The sequence below is a fragment of the Bos mutus genome, chromosome 1, assembly GCF_027580195.1.
Source record: "Bos mutus isolate GX-2022 chromosome 1, NWIPB_WYAK_1.1, whole genome shotgun sequence".
In the NCBI taxonomy this organism is placed as follows: Eukaryota; Metazoa; Chordata; class Mammalia; order Artiodactyla; family Bovidae; genus Bos; species Bos mutus.
Window position 1 is genome coordinate 51,451,236 of NC_091617.1, and position 27,278 is coordinate 51,478,513.

Here is a 27,278-nt window from a genome sequence, read left to right on the forward strand (position 1 = left end):
TTAACTTACCAAATTAAGCAGTGAGCAGAATCTAGTTACTGACTCTGGTGTTCGCTCACATTTGTAATGTGCATCTGATACCTACTTAGAAATATATACACATGACAAATAACATGGCAGATAACTCCCTTTCTCCACCAAGACCAGGCGGAGATCTGAATTTGGATACTGGAAAGGAAAAAGAATAATGAGAGTTGAAAGATACAAAATTTGTTGCCTCTGAACCCTCATCCCACAAATGAACTTTCTAGTAGATAAATTCATGTCCTAGCTCTAAAGCCCCATACTGAGGCTGTCATTCTTCTACAACGGAAGACACAGAAGTGTTGTTTTTTTTAATTCAGTATCTTAATAGAGGAGTAAGGTGAAGGCTATTAGAACCTTTTCAATCTATGTGTTAATTAAAATATGTTGTCTGTTCTTTATTTATAGTATAAAGATGCGTTTATGAAGGCAAATCCTGGCTACAAATGGTGTCCTACCACAAACAAGCCTGTGAAATCCCCAGCACCCACCACTGTCAATCCACGAAAGAAACTATGGGCCTTCCCATCTGACTCTTCAAGAGACTTGCCAAGCCCCAAGAAAACAAAGACTGAAGAAATGCCTCAGCTTAACTTTGGAATGGCCGGTGAGTTTAAACACTAATTTTCCCTGTTCTTTAAGACTGGGGCAGTTCATGTAGGCAGTATTTTTAACAGATAATAGAGAGGGAGAGAAAAGCAAAATTTATGACCAATAGGAAGTAATGGCAAATATGTACCTTAGCTTAAAGCTTTGGAGTATGACATGCTTTAGAATGTATATATAATTAAAGAAAGGAGGGTTAGACCAAGTGGTGGAGCCATTGTAAATATCTGTGGATTCCTGACATTGATATGGAAAAGCAGACAACAATGTGGAGACTGTCAGGAACTCAGGGATTTTGTAATGTAACAAAACAGCTTACACACTCGTGCCCACTATTAAGTTGTTCCCCGTAAGCACCTTCTCTGGAGAAGGGAATGGCAATCCACTCCAGTTTTCTTGCCTGGAGAATCCCATGGACAGAGTATCCTGGCGGGCTACAGTTCATGGGGTCGCAAAGAGTCGGACATGACCGAGCAACTAGCACACACTGTAAGCACCTTAGTTGTGTTGCACACCTAACAAGCCACAGTTATGTAGATCATTTGAGGATATGAAACATCGAGAGCAGGGGGATGAACAACTCCATCACAAATCTAGGATGGATCTGACAACTGTTTTTTAGAGGGAATTGCCATCCCAATCCTTTTACAGGCCCGGCAAATTGAACATTCCAGATGGTCCCATTTGTTCTGAGCCTTTAATATTCTTTGGGTGGTAAGGAACGTTACAGCATTTATTACCACAAAATAAAGTATTTATATTCACCTTGCAAATGGTTCTGTCTTCCTAGCTGTTATAATACCATAATCAAGAGAAGTTTCCAGGATGAATTAGGGAGACTGGGCAAGATGGAAGCATTGAAACTGATGTGGAGCTAGAGGGTTCCCATGTCATTAGTACAAACAAATTTTCTTCAAAATGGGAGCTCTGAACAGTTTGCAAAATAGAAAGCTTGGGAATGGAAGTTTAGCAGTATTGTGATGAGGCTTCACTTTTTAATTGCCAGGAGGCCTAGTGAGATTTAACAGTTCAATGTGTGACTTGTGGCATCTAACAATGTGGTGGTGTCACGTGTAAATCTAAGAAATGCCATCTGGCCATTCTTGGGGAACAAAGTCTTCAGGTGATTGTTATGTAAATATCTGTGGTATAGTTCTAGGTGAGCTTACAAAGTGATACTTTGCATATCTCCGAGGAATCAGAATAGAGATCTGTCTTTGTTTCAGCTGTTACTTTGTACAATTTCAGCTTCAACCTGCTTGCTGCTTCTAGAATCCACAGATTGTGTCAGTAAGAGTTTTTATAAAATACTTAATCATCTGAACTTATCATCAGGACCAACTCAGAGTATATCTTTGACTGGCTTCTGAATGAATTCCTTCGATTAGCATGTGTCTTCCATTGCTTTTTCTACCACTTCTAAGTCTAGATCAGTCTTTCTAGGTTGTGTTGTGTTTTGTTTTGTTTTGCATACAGTGGCTATTCACAAACCAGAAATACTGCAGAAAGCTATAAAAGATGTCTATCTATAGCATTATTTCTGTCAGTTTATTAGTCTCCTTGTTATACCTACAAATTCAAATTGGGACCTAGGTTTCAACCAAGATATTTACAGGTCAGTTTTTAAGAACAGCGTTCTTTTTAAAAAAATACAGAAAAGAAGGAAAAGAACTTTCTCACATTATATAAGGGCCTGTGATGGATGTTGGAAATCCATGATCACAGCCCTTGTTAAGCTATATACAGCTGATAACATTGGTCTGATGTTCCTTTTTAGCACAACGATAGCAAACTAATTTGCTGTTAATTAAAACATGGTTCTTAGTGTTTAAATCTAGAGGAAGAAGCTGTAGGGCTTTTAGAGGCCAGTTTAAGCTTACATGGAATTTCATTTTATTTTGTTTTCCCTGTAGTCCTTGTCACATGACATTTTGCATTTTTTAATAACCCCAAAGCAGTCAAGTGTGTGATATCCAAGAAGGAAAAGCTGTGTAGAATTTAACTTAGTGCAGGTCCTCTGAGTGAAGGGAATGCATGCTATTTATATAAGTATAGTTTTGATATATCCAAATAACATTATATAAGTATAAATTAACATAAAGGATGATGGTAATTTCTTGTCTGTGTTTTAGTGTCTATACAGCAAAGTCATATTTGTGTATAACGTAAATAGATCATCATGGAAGTATGTTCGTATTTTACTTAGTAATTTGAACTAACGCATTTTTATCTTTATTAGAAAGCAATTATTCAATCCTTCTTATCTCTAGAATGGCAGTTCCAAAAGTATTTGGCTGCCCTGAGAACTGAAGTTCACTTTTACTTTCCACCCAGTTCATTTCTCCTAATTTTTATTGGCCAATAGATTTGTGTCAGTTTTAGCAGCCACAATAGTTCATAAACTTAATGTTTAATTAAGGATTGAATCTCAACAATGAAGAGCCTTGTTTTAGCAAATTGGTCTGTGTTCCTACATCTCTTCCTACAAGGCGGTCTTCCAACATGGAGCTGTTTTGTGACCACCTGATCATTTGGTGACGTATTTTACCTCTACTAAGCTCTTTCTTTTTTTAAAAAAGCTCCCGCAGATTCTTTTCTTTTTTTAAAGTTGGACCATTTGTAAGATGTGGTCAGAGTTGCTTCATGAGTTCTTGAGACAGATTTGTATTGAAAGATGGATTTAAGGACATATCTTTAAACAAAATCAAAAAAGAAGAAAAGAAGCACCTGAATGTCTTCAGGCAACACTATGCCTGATCCTCATTTTTAATTGTAGAGAGATTACTAAAATAAAAAAATTGTGTTTATTGAGGACCAGGAAGCACTAGGTTAAGCATTGACTTAGGCATTTTCACATATGTTATTTTATTGAAGTTCTGAAATGTAACTTATTTAAGACAACCTTAAAGGATATAGGTTTCTTATTGTCTGTATTTTCTTTGTTTGGATATAATCCTGGGTCATAGATCAACCAGTTTCTGTTTCTACTTCTGTTGATTATTGAAGGAATGAAAACAAAGACCTTCAGTAGTATAAAAAGGGTTCATTTTGAGTGCTAAAAGATATTTTGAGGAAGGCCCTAACCTTATCCCTAAGATTTAAGATGTCAGAAATACTTAACTGTTGAACTTAGATTTGTTTTTGAAAGTTTTAAAGAAAGAATATTTGAACAAAGCCCACTAAATTTTTGGTGGCTCATTTGTAAAATGTCTTTCTGTTCTCATGTTCCTCCAATGACCTGTTTCTTTTTATCAGCCCTGGTTTCATGTGGGAAAAATAACAATTTGGGAATAACAGTCTCAAATTTCTTAGAAAAAAGCATAAGCACTCTATTGTTTTTTTCATCCAAACTCCCCATGCAGTAAGGAAAGAAGCATTGCACTAGGAGATAATTCATGTTCTAAACAGCTGTGGTACTGAATAAACTATTTTGTTGGAATGGTGGACAACAGTGGTATTCTTAAAGCTCACAGAAGTATGAGTACTAAGCATATATATGCCAGGTTACTGCTTCATAAAGTTCAAACGTTTTCTGTAATAAGTTATGTGTGGTTCTGTTGGATTTCTGATTGTTAGTCTTTGTGAGTATTTTGGATTATATGTTCTCCATTGTTGTGAATTGATAATTTACTTACTTTTGGCTTATTTAGATCCTACTCAAATGGGAGGCCTGAGCATGCTGCTTTTAGCTGGAGAACATGCTCTTGGGACGCCAGAGGTAAGTAGTCCCTATCCCTCTCTGTTCCACTCCTGCTAGAAGTTGATAACATGGACACTTGTGTTCTGTTCACAGTGTTTATTCTACAGTTTCACTGTTAACAGCTCATGAACAAACTATGCTTTTAATTTTCATGCTTTCAATTTTAAACCTTAATTTTCATTAAGGTTTCTGTGTGCATGGTATTATGCCTTGAAAGTAACAGACTGGGTTACATGAACCCAAAAGGACACAAACAGAGATTGGGTGCAGATTTTGAGATTCTCTGAGCACAGGCGTAAGACTTAGGACATACAGATAATTAGCATTTGCCATGGCTTTGTAATGGAGTTCAGATGGTGGATCCTGTGAGTCATTCATTCTGTTTATAACAGTGTCTGCTTTTGTGATGTTCTCATTTAGACTTGTTAGTGAAAAGGTGAGAGTTTAAAAAAAAAGCATGAGACTGTTGGTCTCTCTGGTACCTGAATAAATCCAAACTCCTGCTTTTGAAAATCAGAAAACGTGGCATTTTAGGATTGCTTATTCTTTAAAATGGAAAATGAAAAAGGACCCAGACCCTCCTAATGACCTTGGTCTTGTTTTATTCCCTTGTATAGTTATTGGGTTGTGTTTGCTAAATAACTCTTAGATATAGTCTTGACAGGCAGGTAGTAGTCAATAGCCATGCATAGTTTGCATTTGTGGAATTTCTCTATTTTTCAAACCCATTTAGCAGAGGCCAGATGCATTGACCTGCTACTGGTCACATTATTTTATACACTGAAGTCCTTGAGGTGGAAATTTTTCAATCCCCAACCAGCATTACTACTTAGGACCCAAAATGGCAATTTTATTGCATATACATACATACATAACGTATGTATGTACATACATATATATGTATGGGCCTCCCTGGTGCCTCAGATGGTAAAGAATCTGCCTGCAACGCTTGAGACCAGGGTTCGATCCCTGGGTCGGGAAAAATCCCCCGGAGAAGGGAATGTCAACCCTCTCCAGTATTCTTGCCTGGAGAATTCCATGGACAGGGGAGCCTGGCAGCCTACAGTCCATGGGATCGCAGAGAGTCTGACACGACTGAGCAACTAACACACACATACACATATATATATTCCTTCCTTCCTTTCTTAAGTTGTATGCATGCCTTATGAATTACAGTTAAAGCATATTCAAATAGTTGTTTTAGAAGATACCACATATTTACATCACAACACACTTTTATTATTTATAGTTTATGTTTGGGATCCATAGTAGTTGACCAGATATTCAATTTGATTTAACTTGTTGCTGCTGCTGCTGCTAAGTCACTTCAGTCATGCCCGACTCTGTGCGACCCCATAGACGGCAGCCCACCAGGCTTCCCTGTCCCTGGGATTCTCCAGGCAAGAACACTGGAGTGGGTTGCCATTTCCTTCTCCAATGCATGAAAGTGAAAAGTGAAAGTGAAGTCGCTCAGTCGTGTCCAACTCTTAGCGATCCCATGGACTGCAGCCTACCAGGCTCCTCCATCCGTGGCATTTTCCAGGCAAGAATACTGGAGTGGGGTGCCATCGCCTTCGGATTTAACTTGTTAGTTCTGTTCAATTTAGAATCACAATAAATGTGTCAATTTGGTGGACCCGTACTTATTTACATTGTACTTATCTTTAGCTGAAAAAGGAAACTTTGTACTTTTGCATACTCATCATTCAGCAGGTTTGTATTTCCTCACATGATAGCCTTCACTGGCATCATTTGACTTTATGACACATTAAAAGCAATCAGATTAACTCTGACTAGAGCGTAGAGCATCCCAAGCATGTTCCCAAAGGTGAAGGTTGGAATAATAATGCGCATTTGACCTTTCAGCACAGTCTGACTCATGATTCCCAAGAATGCACTGTATTGTGAAAGTCAGTATCATCTTCTCTGATAGATTAGATAATAATGAAATTTTCTTCCAAACATCTATTAGCATTCCTTCTAATTTTCAGGAAAAAATGTAAACAAATAAACATGTATAGAACTTACAGATGGATGAAAATGCTAGTCAGAAAAAGGAATACTTTTTTTTTTCTTTGAATTAAAATTTGTCTTTTGGGCTCTTTTTAGTGAATAGCTCTTCTCCCCACTTATGAGGATAGCAGAGTTTGACACAAGCAGTTTAAATCATGCAGTGGTCAACCTTCCATTTCTGATGAAGGGGGAACCATTTTGAAAATTCTCAAGCTAAAGAAACAGAGAAAATTAAATGGCCGAAAGAAATGAACCACACAGGAGACAGAATTTCATACTAAGGAAGTTGCCAGCACTTAGGTTTTTAAGGACCACTTCTAAGAATACAAGTCTTTCTTCATAATTCCTCCTTCTTGTCCCAGATATATTTAGGCATTATTGAAAATGGTCTTGAGCTATTGAAACAATAAAGGGGCAAAGTTTGTATAACATAATGCCATCTCTAAATATAATTAGTTTGAGAGTTTTTTTCATAGCTGTCAGTAGATTTCATTTAATACCTAATTTCTATGCAAAGTCGCATTCCAAATATGTAGACATTTTTATAGAACTTTAGGGGCTTATGTACATTGGCAGATGACAAATACAATGAATACATACTTATATTTTTAAAAGAAAATTGTAAAGATAATGAGATAAGGAAAGAAGTACAGAAATTTGATACTTCTTAGATTTGGAACAATTACCATGAAGTCTGTTTAAACTGTTGGGTAGGACCAGTCGAATAAAGTGACATTTTACAAAAATTCTTCCACAGAGGAGGTCTAATTGTAATGAATTTTTAAAATGCCATGAGAAAATTCTTACTCTGAAATGGCTTATTGAAAAGGAGATTTTCCTTTATTTGTCAGCCTGAAACCTAATCACATAGAAAAAGTCCTCAAAAGCCTATTTTTTTTTTAAATATGAAAAATTTAATATAGGTAATAGTTTTATTTTTAAAAGCAATTCTATTAACAGAAGGTAGACAGGCTTACTGTTACAGGAACAATAAAACTCTAGGTTAAAGTTTCTTTGGTTTATACATTTCGTAGATCTACATATGATGTGCTCTTAGGGTTTTTAGAGAGAAATTATAGGTTCTTGATATAGCAGTGAGCAAATAATAACAAGCAGGATGTCTGAGTTTTTGCTTTCTCCTTAGTCTTCTGATTAACTCTAAATTTGCCACAATATGTTTGGCATTATTAGGGCAGCATTTTTATATGCTACTATTTGTGTCTCTGATGAGTGAAATGGGGTAAGAATTGCATTTACAGTTTGTTTGACTCTTTTTCACATAAATGGTTAGTCCTGTATTTTCTTTATACCCAGAATACACTGAAATATATTTCATATTTGAGACAAATTTTTAAAAGCAGTGTTTGTTGTTAAGAGTATATGAATTAAAGAAGCAAAATAAATGTATAGGCATCCCTCATTTTATTGTGCTTTGCAGATACTGCAATTTTTACAAATTGAGGGCTTTTAGCAACCCTGCGTCCAGCAGGTCAGTTGGCACCATTTTTCCAACCATATTTACTCACTTTGTATCTCTCTGTCACATTTTGTCAATTCTTGCAGAATTTCAAACTTTTCATTATTATTATATTTGTTATGGCAGTCTATGATCAGTGACCTTTAATGTTACTATTGTAATCTGAGCTGGTGAGTAGGGGGTGCTACAAATCATATCCATATAAAACAGTGAACTTAGTTGATAAATGTGTGTATTCTGACTGCTCCACCTGGGTGACAGCATGTCTGTTTATAACATAGTTAACTGAATATTTCAAACCCACTGTTGAGACCTACTACTCAGAAATGAAGAGTCCTATAAATATTATATTTATTTATAATACTGCTGCTCATTGACGATGCACCTGGCCATTCAAGAGCTCTGACGTAGGTGCCCAGCAAGACTAATGTTTTCATACTATTCCACACATCTGTTCTGCGGCCCATGGATTAAGGGGTCATCTTGACTTTTAAGTCTTCTTATTTAAGAAATGCATTTTGTAAGGCTGTAGCTGCCATAGAGGGTGATTCCTCTAATGGATCTGGGCAAAGTCATTTAGTTGAAAACCTTCTGGAAAGGATTCACCATTCTCGATGCCACTAAGAATGTTTGCATTTCATGGGAAGAAATCAAAATATCAACATTAAGAAAATTCCCTGGCAGTTCAGTGGTTGGGACCCGAGGCTATCCTGCAAGCCATGCGGCATGACCAGAAAGAAAAAAATAATAATCAGGATTAATAGGATATGGGGAAAAGTTGATTCCAACCCTCCTGGATGACTTTGAGGGGTTCCAGACTTCACTGGAAGAAGTAACTGCAGATGTGCTGAAAATAGCAAGAGAACTAGAATTAGGAGCTAAAGATATAACTTGAATTGCTTCAATCTCATGATAAAACTTGAATGGATGAGGAGTTGCTTCTAATGGAGCAAAGGAAGTAGCTTCTTGAGGTGGGATATCCTCTTGGTGAAAATGCTATGAAGATTGTTGAAATGCCAAGAAAGGATTTACAATGTGACATAAATTTAGTTGATAAAGCAGTGGCAGGGTTTGAAAGGATTGGCTACAGTTTTTGAAAGAACTTCTACTTTGGGTAAAATGCTATCAAAGAACATTGCAGGCTGCAGAGAAGTCATTCGTGGAAGGTAGTGTCCATCAATATGACAAACTTTATTGCTGTCTTAAGTTAAGAAATTGCCACAGCCCCTCGGACCTTCAGCAGCCACCACACTGATCAGTCATCCATCAATGTCAATGCAAGCCCCTCCATCAGAAAAAAGATTACAACCCACTGAAGGCTCATGATAGTTAGCGTTTTTGAGCAATAAGGCATTTAAGTTAAGGTGTGTATATTTTTTAGGTATAAAGTTATTGTACACTTGCATGGGTGTGTGCACTAAGTCACTTTAGTCATGTCCAACTGTGTGCAACCCTGTGAACTATAGCCCCCAGGCTCCTCTGTCCATGGGCTTCTCCAGGCCAGAATACCGGAGTGGGTTGTCATACTCTCCTCCAGGGGATCTTCCCGAACCAGGGATTGAACCTGTGATTTTTACCTCTCTTACATTGGTAGGTGGGTTCTTTACTACTAGTGCCACCTGGGAAGCCCTTGTACACTTAATAGACTATTTATAGTATAAACATAACTTTTATGTACTCTGGAAAACCAAAACTTTGTGTGACTAGCTTTATTGCAGTATTCGCTTTTGATGGTAGTGGCCTGCAGCTGTACCCGTGATATCTCTTAAGGTGTGTCTGTATTGAGCAAGACAGCCATTAGGGAGTGACTACCGCCCCCCACCCCCACCACACACACACACTCAAAATGGCATGTTAAGCTTGTCTCTACTGAGACCCAGTGAAATGTAAGTATAGAAGTCTTGTTAGGAAATAACCCCATAATAGTGAAGGAAATGGAATGTTTCCAGAGAATATGAGATTTTAGTAAACTTACATAAATCAAAAAGCAAATGACACTTTTTAATTGAGAAAATATGATATAAGCTTAAAGTATACTAATCAGGGAACATCAGAGACCCGGTCTGTTGAACAGTGTCCAGCAGCTTTAGTGAACATATCTCCTCTTTTTTACTTTTAAGGAACAAGAAAGAAAAAGTAGAATTAAAAGTAATATTATTAAAAATTTAAGCAAAGTAATAATGTTCACAAACTCTGGGAAGAGCTAAGGAGAAGGAAGTTATTACATTGAGTTAAGCCGTTATGTTTCATATCAGTGAGTTATATTCTGAAGATGGAAATGCAATAAATAAAGTATAAGTATTATGATCTAGAATTTCTGTAAGTAATCTCCAGGACTGAAAATCTGTAGTCTTATATTTTTAACTTTAAAAAATAAAACATAAAAATCTAAAGCTAAATTAAAATTTAAAAATAAAGGCAGGAAGAAATAAATTTCAGAGATGAAAAGGGAGATTATTCAACACATAATGTATAGAACAGCTTGGAATAATATTGGAAAGGTCAGTATTAGATCTAGGTGAGCACAGAAGTCATCTTGCCTAGAAACGGAAGAGATGATTTGAGGAATAATAGAAAATAAGAAAAATTAGGCAGAGTAATCATAACTGATAAAAAGGTTTGATGGTATCAATATCTATTTAGTTGAATAAATGAAGACAAACCTTTAGACATTTGGAAAGTGTATTAGACCTGAATTTGTGATTTTCGGATGCCTCGTTGTTTTGTTGGCATTAAGAAATATGGTGGTAAAGTTAAGATCAAGTCACATTTTTGTTTTCCTTCCATCGTGTAAAATGGAGCTAATAATACTCGCTTGCCTCTAACTCCCAAGACTTCTATGAAGATTAATTTAAAAAAAGACATTTTTACCTCTCCTGAAAAGCATTCTAGTATTGGTACTTAGTATTATTACTATAATTTATTCTAGCCATTTCGTACTTGAAATGTCAGGCTATTACTCCTACAGGCTATAGTATGCTTTACCAGCAGCATACTCACGTTGAGCAAATAACCTGCTCAAGATTGTGTGGCTATGACGTGACAGAACTAGGATTTGAGCCCAGAGGGACTAACTTCAGTCTTCCAGTAGCCCACTTGTGATTCAGTCCCTGCCCACCTCACCTCAGCCCCTGCCACTTCTCCAGCGGTGTTCTGAGCTGCAGCTTTATGCACAGGCATTTCATGAGTACTTTCTGGGGACCAAGCCCTATACTAAGCACTTACACTGGTTATCTCATTTCATCTTTCCATGAGCCTTAAGAGATTGGTTTATTATTTCCCATTTCATAAATGAGGAAACTAGGCTAGAGAGGTTAAATAACTTCTCTAACGTCTTAGAGCAAGAAAGTCATTATACTAGCATTTAAACCTGTATATGTTCCGTTAAGTAATGAGATGGGTGAAATGAGATAAAGAAAAGGTGGTAATACCAGTATTTGTTAAATTAATGAATATGTCCATATTTAAAACACTGTGAGTTTTATTTTTATTTTTTTAAATTTTATTTTATTTTTAAACTTTACAATATTGTATTAGTTTTGCCAAATGTCGAAATGAATCTGCCACAGGTATACCTGTGTTCCCCATCCTGAACCCTCCTCCCTCCTCTCTCCCCATACCCTCCCTCTGGGTCGTCCCAGTGCACCAGCCCCAAGCATCCCACTGTGAGTTTTAAATTTAAAACAAATACAGATTTTGGTAAAATTGAAAAATTTCCCCTTTCTTACAATTTCTCATATCAGTGAAGTGGGACAGTTATTTTTACTACCTGTTGGTAACATTGAGCTACTGTGACTTCTGCCTCTCTTAGGCTGCTATATTTGACCACTTCAGGATGCTAAAATCTACTGAATTCCAACCTCACCCCCAACTCTTGCCCCCTTCACAACTTTTGTCCCCCACCAAAGCTTTTAATATATGGGCTTCCCTGGTGGCTCAGATGGTAAAAACATCTGCCTACAATGAAGGAGACCCAGGTTTGATTCCTGGGTTGGGAAGATCCGCTGGAGAAGCAAATGGCAACCCACTCCAGTACTCTTGCCTGGAAAATCCCATGGACAGAAGAGCCTGGTAGGCTACAGTCCGTGGGGTCGCAAAGAGTTGGACACGACTGAGTGACTTCACTTTCACTTTTCAAAGCTTTTAATTCCCTTCTCATAGTTTTATAGCTTTTAAACATAGTGAGGAAATACTATATTTATATTTAAATTCACATTAAGTGGGCTCCTTGAACTTTCTCAGTTCTGGGTAGAGACCCTTCCTTTTTATAATATGCCACTGCTCACTGCCCATCCAGCCCAGCATCTTCCATCTCTTAACAGTGGGGCTCAAAGCCAGACAGGCACCTGTCCTCATGAGTCCCCGGGCCTCATTGCTCAAGATGCTGACGAGCTCAGAGGAGCCCCTCCGTTCCCAGAGGTGGTGGAAAGGGGGAATGGGAAAGGTGGGCAGCAAGTGAGTGGGGAAAGAGGGGAATGAACAAGTGGGTGAACGAGAAGGGTGGGATGTGCTGCTGCATTGTTGTCGACAGTGTATTTATATGCACAACTGCATTCTGTCCACTGTGTCCGGTGAAGAAGTCGGTAGCGTTGTTACCTGTTTTATCAAATGAGGAAACTGAGGCGGGAAGATGCTCTGGTTTTTCTCAGTGTCTGTTGCACTTTACAGAAGTGGCCTGGAGTCTGACCTGAACTTCCATCCTAGCGCTCTGCCACATGGCTTAGAATGACAGGGAACTTGACTCTGGTGGCCCTGGTGCCCCAAGGGAAACCACGGACTTATCCTTCTTCTCAGCCCATGATGAGTTGACTTGATTTGCATTCTAGTTTCAAGGAATTCTCAATTCTGTGTGGTACTATTTGGTGTGATCCCCAGGGTGGCCCAGTTCTCTTTCGGCTGCACCCCAGCCCTGGCGTCTGTCAGTCAAGTGCACTTCTTTAGTCCTCAGGTACTCCTTAACCTCATTTAGGTTTAATTAAGAGTGGCTCCATTTTAGTCCTTAAGTAGATTTTGAAGGACTTACTTGGATATAATATACTTATATTGAGTTCACCTGTGTTTGAAAGCTCAAGTCCATTTAACATCTCATATTAAATGCAAATTAAGTGATCACCCAGATGCTGGTATAGAAGGATCCTTGGTAAAAAGTGCCAACTGTGGGAAAGCCTGGGCCAGGTTGAGCGAGGGTAAGAGTCAGTGCATGGGCCTCAGAGTCACCCAGATCTTTACACTTGAACTCTGAAAGGGACTCCTCTACTCACAACCCCTCTCCTCCCGAAGAAGACAAACTTACCTTAGAAACACTGGCACTTACTGGCCCCTCTCCCTCAGCCTTGATACCCTTCCCAGTAGTTACTGAGGCCTGGCAAATGCCATCTCTGATTGAATTGGGGCCCCACATCTTAGCTGGTTTATTTCCTTAACCTTCTAATTAGTCTCCTGCCTCCAGTCACTCTCCAGCCAGGGTCATCCTGCACTCCACTGAAAGCACTCTCTGACTACACATCTCTCATCATGCCGCTCCTCTGACTATAAACCTTGGGTGACTCCCCATTGCCTTCAGCCTAATCATCACACTTACTAAAGTAGCGTTCAAGTTCCTCTCGGTTCAGTTCATCTCGTACTGCATTCCCAGACATCTCAGTCTTCAGCCATACTGGGAAGATCGCTGATGCTCACGTACACAGGGCACGTAAGCCGTACTTTGCCCCCTATTGTTACCACATCATTTCCACAATTCTGATGTTCCTTCTAGGGGTATCTCAGATGCTACTTGCCTTACTTCTTCTGTCCACCCCCAGATAGAATGAAGGCTGCTTCTCTGTCCTCCCATAGACCTTATAATATTCCACCAGGAGGCACATCTATTCTTAATGTGTAGCTGTCTCCTGCACTTGAACCACAAGCACCTTAAGGGCCAGACTCATCCTCTTAGGGTTATTTTATTCCCTGACATGTAAGGCACACAGGTGGGATGTAGGCTTCTTAAAAGAGAGCAGCGGTCTTTGTTCTGGCACATATTAGGTGTTTATTGAATATTTGTTGAAGGAATGAGTAATCAATAAATGTTTGAATTAGCAAGGGCAGGGATGTGGAGCTCAGATATGACCAGTGCACTTCATAGCTTTGGTTGACTGTGTATTCATCACAGTCCAGCTCTGTGACTGGTTTTGTGCCTTGAGAAGTAGGAATGGACTTAATAAAACCTAGCTTTCCAGACCACTTACAGTGCATCTGACTGGCTTGATTTTGTTTTATATAAAGGGACCAGGTCATGTTTCTATGTCTCTCATTATTACGATGTACATTTTGCCTGTGGGAAAAATACTACCTCGTCATAATTCTTAATTATACTAATCATTCCCCTTCCTTGGTTATTGAGAATTATAGCTAATTTAAAGGGAAGATTGGATTTAAGGGAAGTTGAACACGTATGTGGCTAACAAAGCCGCGTTTAAAAGCCCTTTAGCAGTTCTCTTTATTGGGTGTATAGCAACACCTAGTGGCTTTAGGGATTACTTCAGAAACTACTTCTAGAAACAGCTCCTTGAGTTTCTTTCTCCCTTTACTGAGTGTCTGCTCATTTGGGATTTTTCTTCCTTCTTAATTAATGGACAAATACCTTTAATCTCTATATTTTGTTATATTTAGCCATATCCCACTTAATAAGTAATTAAGAATACTGTAAATACAAACAGCAAAGTGATACCCCAAGGTCTGCTGCTGCTGCTAAGTCGCTTCAGTCGTGTCCGACTCTGTGCGACCCCATAGACTGCAGCCCACCAGGCTCCCCCTGGATTCTCCAGGCAAGAACACTGGAGTGGGTTGCCATTTCCTTCTCCAATGCATGAAAGGAAAAGTGAAAGTGAAGTCGCTCAGTCGTGTCTGACACCTAGCGACCCCATGGACTGCAGCCCACCAGGCTCCTCCATCAATGGGATTTTCTAGGTGAGAGTACTGGAGTGGGGTGCCATTGCCTTCTCCTACCCCAAGGTCTAGGCCCCTCTAATAACATTTCTTAAATAGGAGCCTTTTGTCGGAAATAACCTCTTCCTTCCATGTGGGTATAATGCCAGATTTCTTTGTCAAACATTCACATGTATGCACAAATATGTACAGTTGCACTGGATGCCTCATTTATCAGACACGCAAGAATGAATTCTACCTCAGTACATTTTCCATGTCATTGAGCCGTTTTTACATTTTGAGTTTTTAGGTGGAAGTAGGTCTAGCATGTCGGAGAAGGCAATGGCACCCCACTCCAGTACTCTTGCCTGGAAAATCCCATGGACAGGAGCCTGGTGGGCTGCAGTCCATGGGATCGCTAAGAGTCGGACACGACTGAGCGATTTCACTTTCACTTTTCATTTTCACGCATTGGAGAAGGAAATGGCAACCCACTCCAGTATTCTTGCCTGGAGAATTCCAGGGACGGGGGAGCCTGGTGGGCTGCTGTCTATGGGGTCGCACAGAGTCGGACACAACTGAGCGACTTAGCAGCAGCAGCAGCAGCAGGTCTAGCATGTATCACACACATTTATTTCTGCCTTTTTAAAATAAAGAATACATTTTATAATTATCCTTATCTTGACAACTTAGAATCATAGTTATAAATACTAATTTACTACACTCAGGAGAAACTTTAGGACCACTTGATCTACTTTGTGTTGTTTTGTGTGTGTGTGTGTGTGTGTGTGATAGCCCACTTTTCTAAGTAACTGAGATTTTTTTAAATTGTAATACAATTTTGGAAGGTTACTTTCCATTTAGAGTTATTTCAAAGTATTGGCTATATTCCCTGTATTATACAGTATACCCTTAAGTCTATCATAAACCCAATATTTTGGTTAAGTAAAGTAAGTCAACTATACTTCAGTAAAATTTAAAACATATTGTGTCTACAGTTTTTCTGCCTTTTCCTTCTGTGTCTTGTTGCTGGTAACATTGTTTCTTTTTCAACACTCTTCCTTTTTCTTATCCCAACTCTTGGCCCCTTCTGATTTGCTCCTTCTGTTCTTCTATGAACTAGAAAGTTAAGTAACCACGTAGTTTAGTAGTAAGCCAGTTCTTCTGGCTCCTAACTTTGTGCTGTTTCCATTATACTACACTGAAGATAAAGGCTAAATCTACAGTGCTTTAAAGTAAGAGTGACTAGATTTTAAAAGAAGAAGTTATCCACTGCAGTAAAATGCATAGCCTCAGTGGCTGTAATAGCTGTTCTAACCATTGAGCAGTCTTTGTTGTGTGATTCCTGGCCAGGTCATTGAGATTCTTCATTTTTATAAACATGGAGAATCAAGTCAGTCAACAGGTATTCCCTGTGCATTTAGTATGCATCTAGTCCATGGGGAGCACAAACTCGCTCATATAAACTTCTCTGATTGCGTAGTACAATTGACATGTGTAGGGCTATAGGGGCTTCCCTCATGGCTTAGATGGTAAAGAATCCACCTGCAATGCAGGAGACCCAGACTCATCCCTGGGTCAGGAAGATCCTCTGAAGAAGATAATGGCTACCCATTCCAGTGTTCTTGCCTGGAGAATTCCATCGACAGAGGAGCCTGGGGTCACAAAGAGTCAGACAAAACTGAGTGGGGGAGGGAAATAGGGTTATAAACATCTTGATAATTACTCACATTTGAATTCTTCATATAAGCAGAAAGTTTTACTTAAGACCACCTATCATAATGATTTGCAGGGGGTCTTAATTTAACTTTAAACTTTTATGGCTGTATATGCTGCTGCTACTGCGTTGCTATAGGCATGGCCAAATTATCTACAATGGCACTTAAAAGAAAGTTGACTTTTCTTCTTATGGTTAATATGAACTCTAACTGAGCCATGAGGAAACTAATCCCATAAATGATAACTGTCTTATGCATCACTGGATCAGAAATAAAAATATGTGTGTGTGTATTGTGTAGACTTTATATAGGGTAGCTCCCATATATGATAATATACTTAATTCTAAATATTTCTATAGATTTTTCGTGTGTGCCATCTACATATCAAGTCACCTTATTTTCATTTAGTCCTGGGCTCAATTTTTTTTTAATTAATTTATATTTTTGGTCATGCAGCTTGTGGGATCATAGTTCCCGGGCCAGGGATTGAAAGCAGGCCACAGCAGTGAAAGTGCCAAATCCTTAACCATTGGACTGCCTGGGAATTCCCAGGGAAATCAAAATAAAATAAAATTTTGATTATTTACCAAGGTATCTAGGGGCTAAACACCCCTAGATTCCTTATAAACCAGAACAGTATTGATTTTTTTCATTGTTCAGAAACTATATGGAGTTTTATTTCAAAAAAAAGGAATTTTTTGTGGCTAGTAATGTCAGGATTTGCTGGCCTTTTTAAAGTACATTTTGTGTCTCCTTGGATCATACATTTAGAAAGCAAATAAAAACTACTGGACTTTTTGGCACACTGGTTGTCAAATAGTTACGGACAGCAAGGGAATCAGGCTTTGGCAGCCAAACCACAGGTGGCAAATTAATTAAAGTTTCTGCACCTTTTCTGTGGAGCTTATCACTGGAAGAAGGTGGCCAATACTCTTTCAAATCCAAAGGTGACAATTAAAATTTTAAATACTTGCTTCCGTCCAATGGTCTGTGATGTTGTTAGAAAATATATCTTCAGTGTGAAACTGTGGTTTTAGGAATATAACCTGGGTCACTGCTAGCTCTTCCCATAGATTCAACCATCTAATCACATGCAGTTATTAAAATTACATAGGGAAAGGTTTAGTAACACAAGAAAATCAATGTACTGTTAAAAGCAAACATTTTGTAACTAGGACAACATCCCATTTCTGTTGAAAACATTATCTCTACACACAACTTCAAGAATATACATGGAATTCTAACAGTGCTTATCTTTGGGAGATAACATTGTAGATGTAGAGTTTTCTTCTGTATTTTTTTTTCCAGATTTTAAACAGTGATCTTGGATTATTTTGTTTTCAGAAACAGGTTTCTAAAAAGTATTTTTAACTTTCATTTTTCTCCTAGAGTAAAAAATAACTTGTTCCCTCAGATTCTCTTAACTTTGCCATTCAGGGAAGAAAAGAGAGGGGGCACACTGATTTGGTATTTAAAAGACAGGGTTCAGGATGGGGAACGCATGTATACCTGTGGCGGATTCATTTTGATATTTGGCAAAACTAATACAATTAAGTAAAGTTTAAAAATAAAATAAAATTTAAAAATAAATAAATAAATAAAAATAAAAATAAAAAAAAAAAAAAAGATGCACAACCTGAAAAAAAAATAAATAAAAGACATGTTATCAATTTTAATTTAGTTAATTCAACAAGTACTTGAGTATCTACATTGCACCCAGACAATGTTGAGGATTCTGCGTTAAACGAAACCTCTGGGAGAAGCTGGAGCATAAACACATTCTTATGTCTTGTGGTGGTCAGTGATCGTTGATTGTCGGGGAGTAGAGGTGTTGTTTACCTCTCTCGTCCTATGTCCTTTATCTGTAAAAGGGGGCAGATCAGAGGGATACTGAAATTCTTCCCCAATGGCACCCCACTCCAGTACTCCTGCCTGAAAAATCCCATGGATAGAGGAGCCTGGTAGGCTGCAGTCCATGGGGTCGCTGAGGGTCGGACACGACTGAGTGACTTCACTTTCCCTTTTCACTTTCATGCATTGGAGAAGGAAATGGCAACCCACTCCAGTGTTCTTGCCTTGGAGAATCCCAGGGACGGGGGAGCCTGGTGGGCTGCCATCTATGGGGTCACACAGATTCGGACACGACTGAAGTGACTTAGCAGCAGCAGCAGCAACATGCTATGACTCCTATGACTTTTGAATTACGGGCTACCAAGGTGATTATTTCACCCAAATGTAGTCAATTTTAACATTCTGTAAAAAATGGAAATATGTATCCTGAGAATAGTACTTGATTAATAGCAAGAATTTTTTTTTAAAAAGTCAGTAGTGTTTCTGTAACTTTTGTTAATAATGAAAATCACAAGTAAAGATTTTAGAGTGTTAAATGTTTACCCAATATAGTGAATAATATACAAGAATATATTATAAAAGAAATTTTTCTTAGAAAAATAATACTAACTTTTCTAAGATTGAGACTTGTATGTAAATTCAGGAAAACCCTGGAACACAAAAATTTGACCTGAGGTTTATTTTCCCAAAAGGTTTATAATGATCAAAACTCATTTGTGTTTTCATATAGTCAAGTGATATGAAATATTGGGGAAATGCAGAATGTGGAAAAAGTAGATATTCGTTGGTTTTGGTTGTAGAAAGCCAAGAGATCAAACGAGTGTCACTGTAGAAATTTCACTGTGGTTAATCATCATGAAATGCAGAGCCTTGTCTATGTCCTACTATTTATGGCATTATATTTAGCAAATGAATGAATATATAAAACTTTATAAAACCATGTATAAGACTTTGCAGAATATAACTATCTTTTTTTCACAGTACTGCCTCAAATTTGGGAATGAAAACTGTTCCTTCCTTAAATGGGAATGTTTTAGGTGACATCTGTCCTCTGTTGTCGTCCAGGAGCTATTTGTGTGATGCCTCACGCCACCTTTCTTTGTTCTAGATCTCCTCTGGCACTTGCAGGCCTGATGTTCCAGAATCCTCTGAATTGCGTCAGAAGTCACCATTATTTCAGTTTGCTGAGGTAATATACATGATGCAGTCTATACTTAATGAAATTGTAAAGTGAGCTTCAATTTTGGCTGATGACAGTAACTTAAAGCAATGACGAACTCTTCGTTCTTAGATCTATTTGATCATAAATGGGAAAATAAACTAAATTTTGAAACTCTAGAGTCTCTTAATTAAGGAATAAATATATTTATAGAAACATGTTATTAACTCATACTAAATGTTATTTCCCTTAAACCTCATCACTAATTTTTATTCAGGGGTAGGAAAGTTAAGAATATAATTGAATTATTGTTAGAACTTATTTATCAGGTGTTAATTTGACAGGTATTGAATTAGAAGATAGAATTGTTTCATGGTTATTGGCTGTGCATTCCTTTTTATTTATTTTCAATATACTTTTCTCCTAATTGAAACTTTAGCATGCAGTTGGTAGTTTTCAAAGTCTTATGTCTTAATGTTAGACCTGTTTGGCTCAGTATGTCACTAACATACAGATGATGTAGAAAGCACATTATCCTTGATATCAAGTCTAAAGGTTAAGACTGCTTCCCCAAATGTCTGCATTTACCCCGGAACTCAATATGGAGCCATCATTGATTAATTTTTTTCTCAACGTTAAACCACATGGTCCTCCCTTGATCATGTGAATTGTCTTTCACTAGACCTTCTCTCAAACTGTCATCCCTCCTAATGTTTGCCCCTTGTGGTACAGTTTTGTACAAGGAGAAAATATTTTTAGTTTCAGACTTTTTTCTCCTCTAGTGTCCTTTCCTGGTGGTTCTCGACATTTCATTGACAGAATTACTTTTCACACTGGCATATTAGGTCATTCCTTTTATGACATTGTTGGTAATATGCCTAAATGTCCTGCTGATATCACCAGAATATTATGTTATATATTTGCTCACATAATGCTCCTTATCTATCATTTTCCTGTCTGCTCTCTGTGAGGTGTGCCATGAATTCTAATTTTCTTGTATATTGTTTCCTCAAGAATTTAATATAGTAGAGTGTTCAGTCTGCACTCCCTTTTAAACATAGTTTTATACATATTAAATAATGTTAGTGCCGGCTTTGAAAGCAGAGATTCTTAACTAGTGATCCCTGAGCCCCTGAAGATCTAGTGAAATCTCTCAGATTTCATATGAAATTTTTGGTATTTTGACACATGTGCACTTTTTTTGGTTAGTATAGCAAACTAAAGAGTCCAGAGATATCCTTGGACCCTAATCTGCCATTTCTTCAGGAGCTCGCTATTCATGTCAGAATCTCCTCTACTCAGTATTAATTTGTAGACACTTCCTTTTATTTAAAAACTTGTGAAGTGCTTTTCGGAAATCTAGATGGTTTATGCGACTGGTTCTATTTGGTTTACTCTCTGACTTAAGCTTTGAAAGGCATGTATTTCCCCTTACACAAACTATTTGTTTTCTTTAACTTTTATGGAGGGTTGGTAGGAGTGAGAAGTCATGTCTGAAATAAGACATGACTTTTATAAGTTTAAATGATAGACTGTAGGTCTGTAATTCCCAGGACATCTTTATGGATTCATATCTGCAGTCTGTCACAGCTGTCACATGGAGGTCTTTTGAAATGATAGGTTTCATGATTGGACCAAGAAGAGTTCTACAAATTTATCCTCAAGTGTCTTCAGAGTACTTGGTTTTATCTTAGCCATTTATGACCATTTGTGTATATCTAGTTTGTTAAATAGGATATGGGATATCTTTTTTCTTTCTTTCTCTTTTTTCTTTTTTACTTAGATTTATTCTAAAAATGCTTGATTAAAAAAATACAGTGAAATGAAAATTTTCCTGGTGCCTTCAGCTGTAAATAGAGTCAGTAATTCAATCAGTTCTCTCTTCTAATTATTCCTTATCTCTAAAAGTGGCTTCAATGTTGTGTCACGAACTGGCTCCATTGTCTTTCTAACCAGCTTAATTTGATTAATATGAAGAAATGATTCCTATGAATTCTTATGAAGAGTTATGGTCCAGGTTCATGTATTGCTTAGTAAGTTGCCTTTGATGGAGTCAGTGAGCACAGTTAATTGAAGAAACTTTTGGGGGACTGGGAATGGGCTGAATTTATAGTGCCTACACTTTCTGCTCTTGTGACTCATTTTCACCCAATTTTGTAGCTGGATAGAAGGTTTGTTCACTTTGAAACCAAAATTAGTAACTGACTTGGCTTCAAAACATCCTTGAGAAGTATTTCCTTTAGAAATACTTGGCCCTCAGAGAAAACCTTTAATGAAGTTTGAATAAGCACTATTAGGTAGGAACAAAAGTTCTCTGAGTTGAATCAAGGATGGTATGACAGAATCCCCTATCTACTGTCAGAGATCTGAGGGTTGTGTGTGGGTGGGTGCAGGGGGCGGTGGTGGATGGGAAGATGCATGGTGTTATAAAGGAAAAAACCGCTATTCATATTCAGTGAACAGTTTATTGAACTCTGGTTCCATACTAGGCAGTGTTTTCTGTGACTTATTTTCTTCTCACCATAATCCTATAAAATGGGGATTATCATCACCATCAATTTACAATTGGGTAAAATAAGTCTCAAGAGATTAGTTGAGCTGCCCAAGGTCTTGTAGCTGATGAGTAGCAGAGCTGAGATTCAATCCCAGATACTCTGACCCACATGGTTTGTGTCCCCAACACAGTCTCAGAGCTGCCTCTAATCAGAGAACAGCTTAAAGGGCGTGCTGTAAGAGAGAAATTTTACTTTCAGCTTCCAACATTTAATATTATATTTTTAAAAATCACTGAAATAAGTCTGTCTCTGTAGGTCTTCTCAGCTGCTGTTTGGTACACATCTGATACCCGTACAAGAGACATAGCAAATGAGCCAAACTCAGTCTTTTTTCTTCTTTCCATGTCTGTTTTTAGAAACATGGCCTTTGTCTTCATTTATCATTGATACTGTTTTTCTAAAAGGGATTGAGGGTGATGACTCATGTCTTAGTCTTTATCAGTGTCTACAGGGGAAATATATGGCAGATCTATTAGTCTGTTATGGGAAAAATGTGCTTGTGCTTTAAAAATTACATGTTTCCTTTCAGATATCTTCAAGTACATCCCACCCTGATGCTCCTTCAAAACAGTGTCAAGCATCAGCCTTGTTTCAATTTGCAGAGGTATGGCTTTTTTTTAATATATATATTGGGTTCAGAAAATGTACTGAGTGCAGAAAGTATTGGAATAGAATTTTGTCACCTATAGAGAACTTCAGGCATGCCTCTTGCCATTACTGACAGAATATACATGGCAGACTGTTTATTGCTTTCTGCTACTTTTCTGTAATCATAGATCACCTCCAGATTTTATAAACATTGACTAAAGAGTTCATCCAGAATAACAGTTTTTCATTTATTTCATTTTGCCTTGTTTTTAACTTGCTTTAAAAGCTTAGGAAAATTGTCAACATGGAGGCCATAGTATTCCAATTTATTTATTAAATTTTTCCAGTAGTGAAATTAGATGCTATTGTTGATGAATGCGTCTCACAGTGAATGCAGGGTGAATACGACCTGTTAGATTGCACTGTGATGTAGCTTCAGCCAGTATTTATATTAGCATTTAATCCCAGGCTTAGGTTGGGTCAGCTCTTGCAGGATCTCAGATTTCTCTGGATTGTCAGCCAGAGAGAGAGAGCACACCCTGGAGAGCATTTTCTTGGTTGGTATGATGAGAAGGCAATCTGATATTCTTTATTTTGCCACAAAAGCCCTGGCCTCAATCATATGCTCATTTCTAATAAGCACTATAAGACAAATAATAAAATATATCCCTTTTGCAAAAGTAAGATACCATCTCCTTTAGGTTTTTCCCCATTTTCCTTTTTATTAATTTCAACCAAAAATGCATATCATAAACTAAACAATTTTTTATAGGGTTGAGAGAAAATGACAAGCAGGACTGTTCTGTTTAATATTGATGTATTGAATCACTTTGATTCATTTGCATAAAGAGTGCTTCATAAATGAAATGTAAAATGATATCCTTTTGGCAGGAGAAAACCCAGCATCTTACTTTGAAAATGAGAAAAAATTACTTTTAGCTCTAGCAGTTTTTTTTTAAATGCTGCTTCTTCTTGGGACACTTGCGTCAACCAGCACAACTTGAGCCTACCAGTTGGCTTGCTTATCTGTAAGATTTCTTTGCCATAGTGCTGCTGCTATAGTTGTTGGGGGCTATTCTATAAAAGTGGTAATCAGAATATCATATAATGGTATCATTTCACTAAGAACAATTTGCTTGATGAATCTGAATAAATTAAGATTTTATCATAATTTTTCATTATGATAAACAGGCTGGTATTTTCACTGTCGGAAATAGTTTTGTTTTATATTTCCTTGCTCTCCTCTAGTCATTGATATCCATTTACTTGATACTAATAATTTTTTCAAAGATAAAAAAGAATTTTGACATGACTATAAATGTTTTTAGTGTTGGCACCTGATTGGTCCCATTAGACTTTTTAGAAACATTTCCTTCCAAACACAATTTTTTTGCCATATATTTAAATTCTATACTCATGAATATTAGAAAGGTTATGGCTTGTCTTTGACACATCTGATATTTACGTATGCGTTATTTACCAGGAGTTTTCAATTTAATTAAAAATGCTTGTATAGCATATCTCAGCTGATGCATTTCTAACAGGTCCTGTCACTCAGAGTGCGGTTCTTATTTAAGTGGTAGCAACATCAGATTTATCAGGTGTCCCAAAGCCCTGGGCAGCCCTAGGGTGCAGCGTGAAGGTGAAGCAGCCACTGTCTCATGACTCTGGAGAATGAGATCGCGTGCCTCTTTTGAATTAATTTGTTCTGTACACTCACTCCTCAAAAAGAAAGTTGTTTTTTTTTCCCTAGTAAAGAACCTCTCTTTCCTTAGGAATTGTGCAGGAAGACATTTCCAGATGTCAATTCTCTATACTCAATGGCATTTGTCTTCTGAGGATTTCTGACCATGCATGTATAAGATTTAGGAAGCTTTAAAAAAATTAATTTGAAAACTCCTTAGGACTTGTTTCAAGGCCTTAACAGAGGAAGGCATGCATGATGGAAAACCAAAATAAAATGTTCTGCTTTGGAATCAAATACAGTTCCCATCTAAATTCTGTGTATTATTTTTCCTGGTTTTATTTTGTGTAGGTTGATAATTAAGAGCCCTTACAATTCCTAAGCAGATTAAATTATTACATACTTAGCTATTTAACTGTAAATGCTATATATGATTATATAAGAGCAGTATACTAAAATACAGGGTTCTCTAAGGATATATATAACTTCCAGTCACTTTCCCCAGCTGACCCAAGAGAACTCTTAAGTTTCAGTCTCTCTCATGTTATGATCTGACCATATTGTCAGCCGAGTATTACACTGGTTTATTCAAATCTAAACTATACTAACTAGATGGACTGATTAAATTATCTACTAAGATCTGCTATGAGTATATTTATTACGGTAGAAATAGAATAGCCTATAATTACTGTGATCGTATCCCTAAAACTTTTATAATTATTTCATAAAACGCCCATCACCTTTGAGAAAACACAAAGGCTCTTGAAATTCTTGTTCTAATTAGTCTTTACCAGAGGCTCTCCAACTTTGAAACACATCAGAGTTCCCTCAAAGACTTGTTCAAACACAGATTGCTGAACCCCACCCCCAAAGTTTCTTATTTAATAAGTCTGCAGTGGGACTGATAATTTGCATTTTCAACAGGTTTCCTCTTAGGGAACTGCAGTTTGAGATCACTGCTCTATAGGTGGTAATTTTTACCACAAGTTATTAAATCAGCATTGTTAAGGCACTTCTGGTATCTCTGGGAACTTACAGGGAAAGGATTAAGTGAGGAGGAAATGGGCAGATAATAGAAATTTGCCCAAGGGGCCACATTATAACCCTCATCCCTTTTCTGAGAGATTCTTGGTCCTATTACATACACTTAGAGAAAAATGTTTATATCATTTAGGCAACAGTTTTCTCTTGAAGAATGTTTAGCTTTGTAAATGCCCTTAAGATCAGGCTTGCAAAATTCTTGAGACCCTTAGTGTTAATTTCAAGTGTTCATAACTCCAGGAAGAGGTTGGTCATTTATTGTGTAATACAATTATCCTAGAAACACACTTTTTAAAAAACAGTAAACTCAGGGCATTTCTTTAAATGAATATATTTTTCTTGTATGTCAAGTCTTGGGTCTCTGTCTCACAAGCTGAGAAGGATATCTTTTCCTTCTGAACCAAATCTGATCATTTTAAAACCCATTAAAGTAACCTGCATGGAACCATGAAACTAAATAAAGAACATTTTGCTTGTAGGTTCTTCATAAATGTGTACATTTGAAGGGAGAAAGATATATCTGCTTTACAAGATCTAGAAAGAAGTACAGAGTATAGAACCTGTTTTCCTCACATTTCAGCCTGTCTCCCATTCCATACTGATGGTTGTAATTCATCAAGATTCCACTTGGCCCATCTGAAGAGCCATCACTGTTTCCAGACTCTGATCCATTAAGTTGGTCAAAATGAGTTTCCTATCTGCATTTTTTTGTTGTTTACACGTAGACTGACACATCTGTCTCTGTTTAGATCTCATTTACTGAAGACTAATGACCAAACGTAATGCCAGAAGGGAATTGTTGTCATCCATTATTTAACAATTCTGAAAGCCATGACCAGTCCACGTATCCTCTTCTCTGCTGAGTGGCTGACTCTTACACCTGGAGTATACCTTTATGTTGAAAAATTGCATGTTCACTTTGAAGACAGGGAGCTAGTCTGGACCATTTAGACAGATACATTTGAACACTAAAACTTCCCTTAGAAGATTTTTACTTTGCTAATGTAAATATAACTGTAATCTCTCCAAGGTATTGTCACTGTTAGATATAAGCAATTAGTGCGGTTTTAAAGCATTCATTTTTATGATGGCGTGCCCAATATGTTACGGAATGTTATACTTGACACAGATTCCGTATGCTCACACTGCAGCTCATCGGTGTGAACGTTTTCCATGTTTTATTGGAAGAATTAATATTTCTTTTAAGATAAGGAAGACCAATTATCTCATATTGTTTGTTTGTTCTTTGATTCATTTATTCACTCAACAATTGTTGGTCATTTCCTCCCAGACTACAGTGTTCATGATACCTGTTACAACTCCAGAAGGCTTCTGCCTAATTTGCTTTTTATCTTTGCCACCTCTTTCCTTGATGTGCTCCCCTACCTCAGGCAGCTATAAAATTAGCAGTTTAACAACGAGGGTGATCATTTTTCTTGGCAGTTTTGCTGTACGTTACATACTTTTAATACCCACCCTGTTTATCAGAACATTATTTAATAGACAGAGGAGAGACTACAGTGGAATTAACAGATTGGCAAGCTCCATCCAATGTGAAGAAAATAAAAAAACATAGCCACCAACTTACTGTGCAGTATGGCCCACTACTGCCCCCTACCCAGGAGGGGAACATAACATGCACTTCCCTCCACTGGCAGACCTGTCACTGAAAGACAGGTTTTAGCTTATTCTTACTTGAAAGGATGTGTATGTCCTGTAAATAGGGGGGGGAAAAATACAAGGAAATGAACAATAGTATGACAAATCAGCATTATACAAGCTATGTTTATGTTAGAAGCAGGTGAGATTACTGAGAGAAAAAGTGTGAAGAAAGAGAGGGCTCTAAGAGAGAGCCCTGAGGGAGAACATTTAAGGGCTCACTGTAGAAGGGGGGAACCAAGAAAGAGCAGCAAGGAGAGACCTTAGAGAGAGTCTGCAGTATTGGAAATCCAGAGA

The 27,278-nt window shown here is 37.6% G+C and overlaps 1 protein-coding gene across 7 annotated transcripts in view; it reads left to right on the forward strand.

The window, feature by feature from the left end:
- Positions 1–27,278, forward strand: part of BBX (BBX high mobility group box domain containing) — a 297,529-nt gene that overhangs the window by 214,986 nt on the left and 55,265 nt on the right. For all 7 annotated transcript variants that reach the window (XM_070368807.1, XM_005910181.3, XM_070368818.1 and 4 more), the window contains 4 exons: positions 433–631; positions 4,281–4,348; positions 19,404–19,484; positions 22,539–22,613. In XM_070368807.1, coding sequence (XP_070224908.1) covers positions 433–631; positions 4,281–4,348; positions 19,404–19,484; positions 22,539–22,613 — 423 coding nt within the window. The remainder of the gene's footprint in view (positions 1–432; positions 632–4,280; positions 4,349–19,403; positions 19,485–22,538; positions 22,614–27,278) is intronic.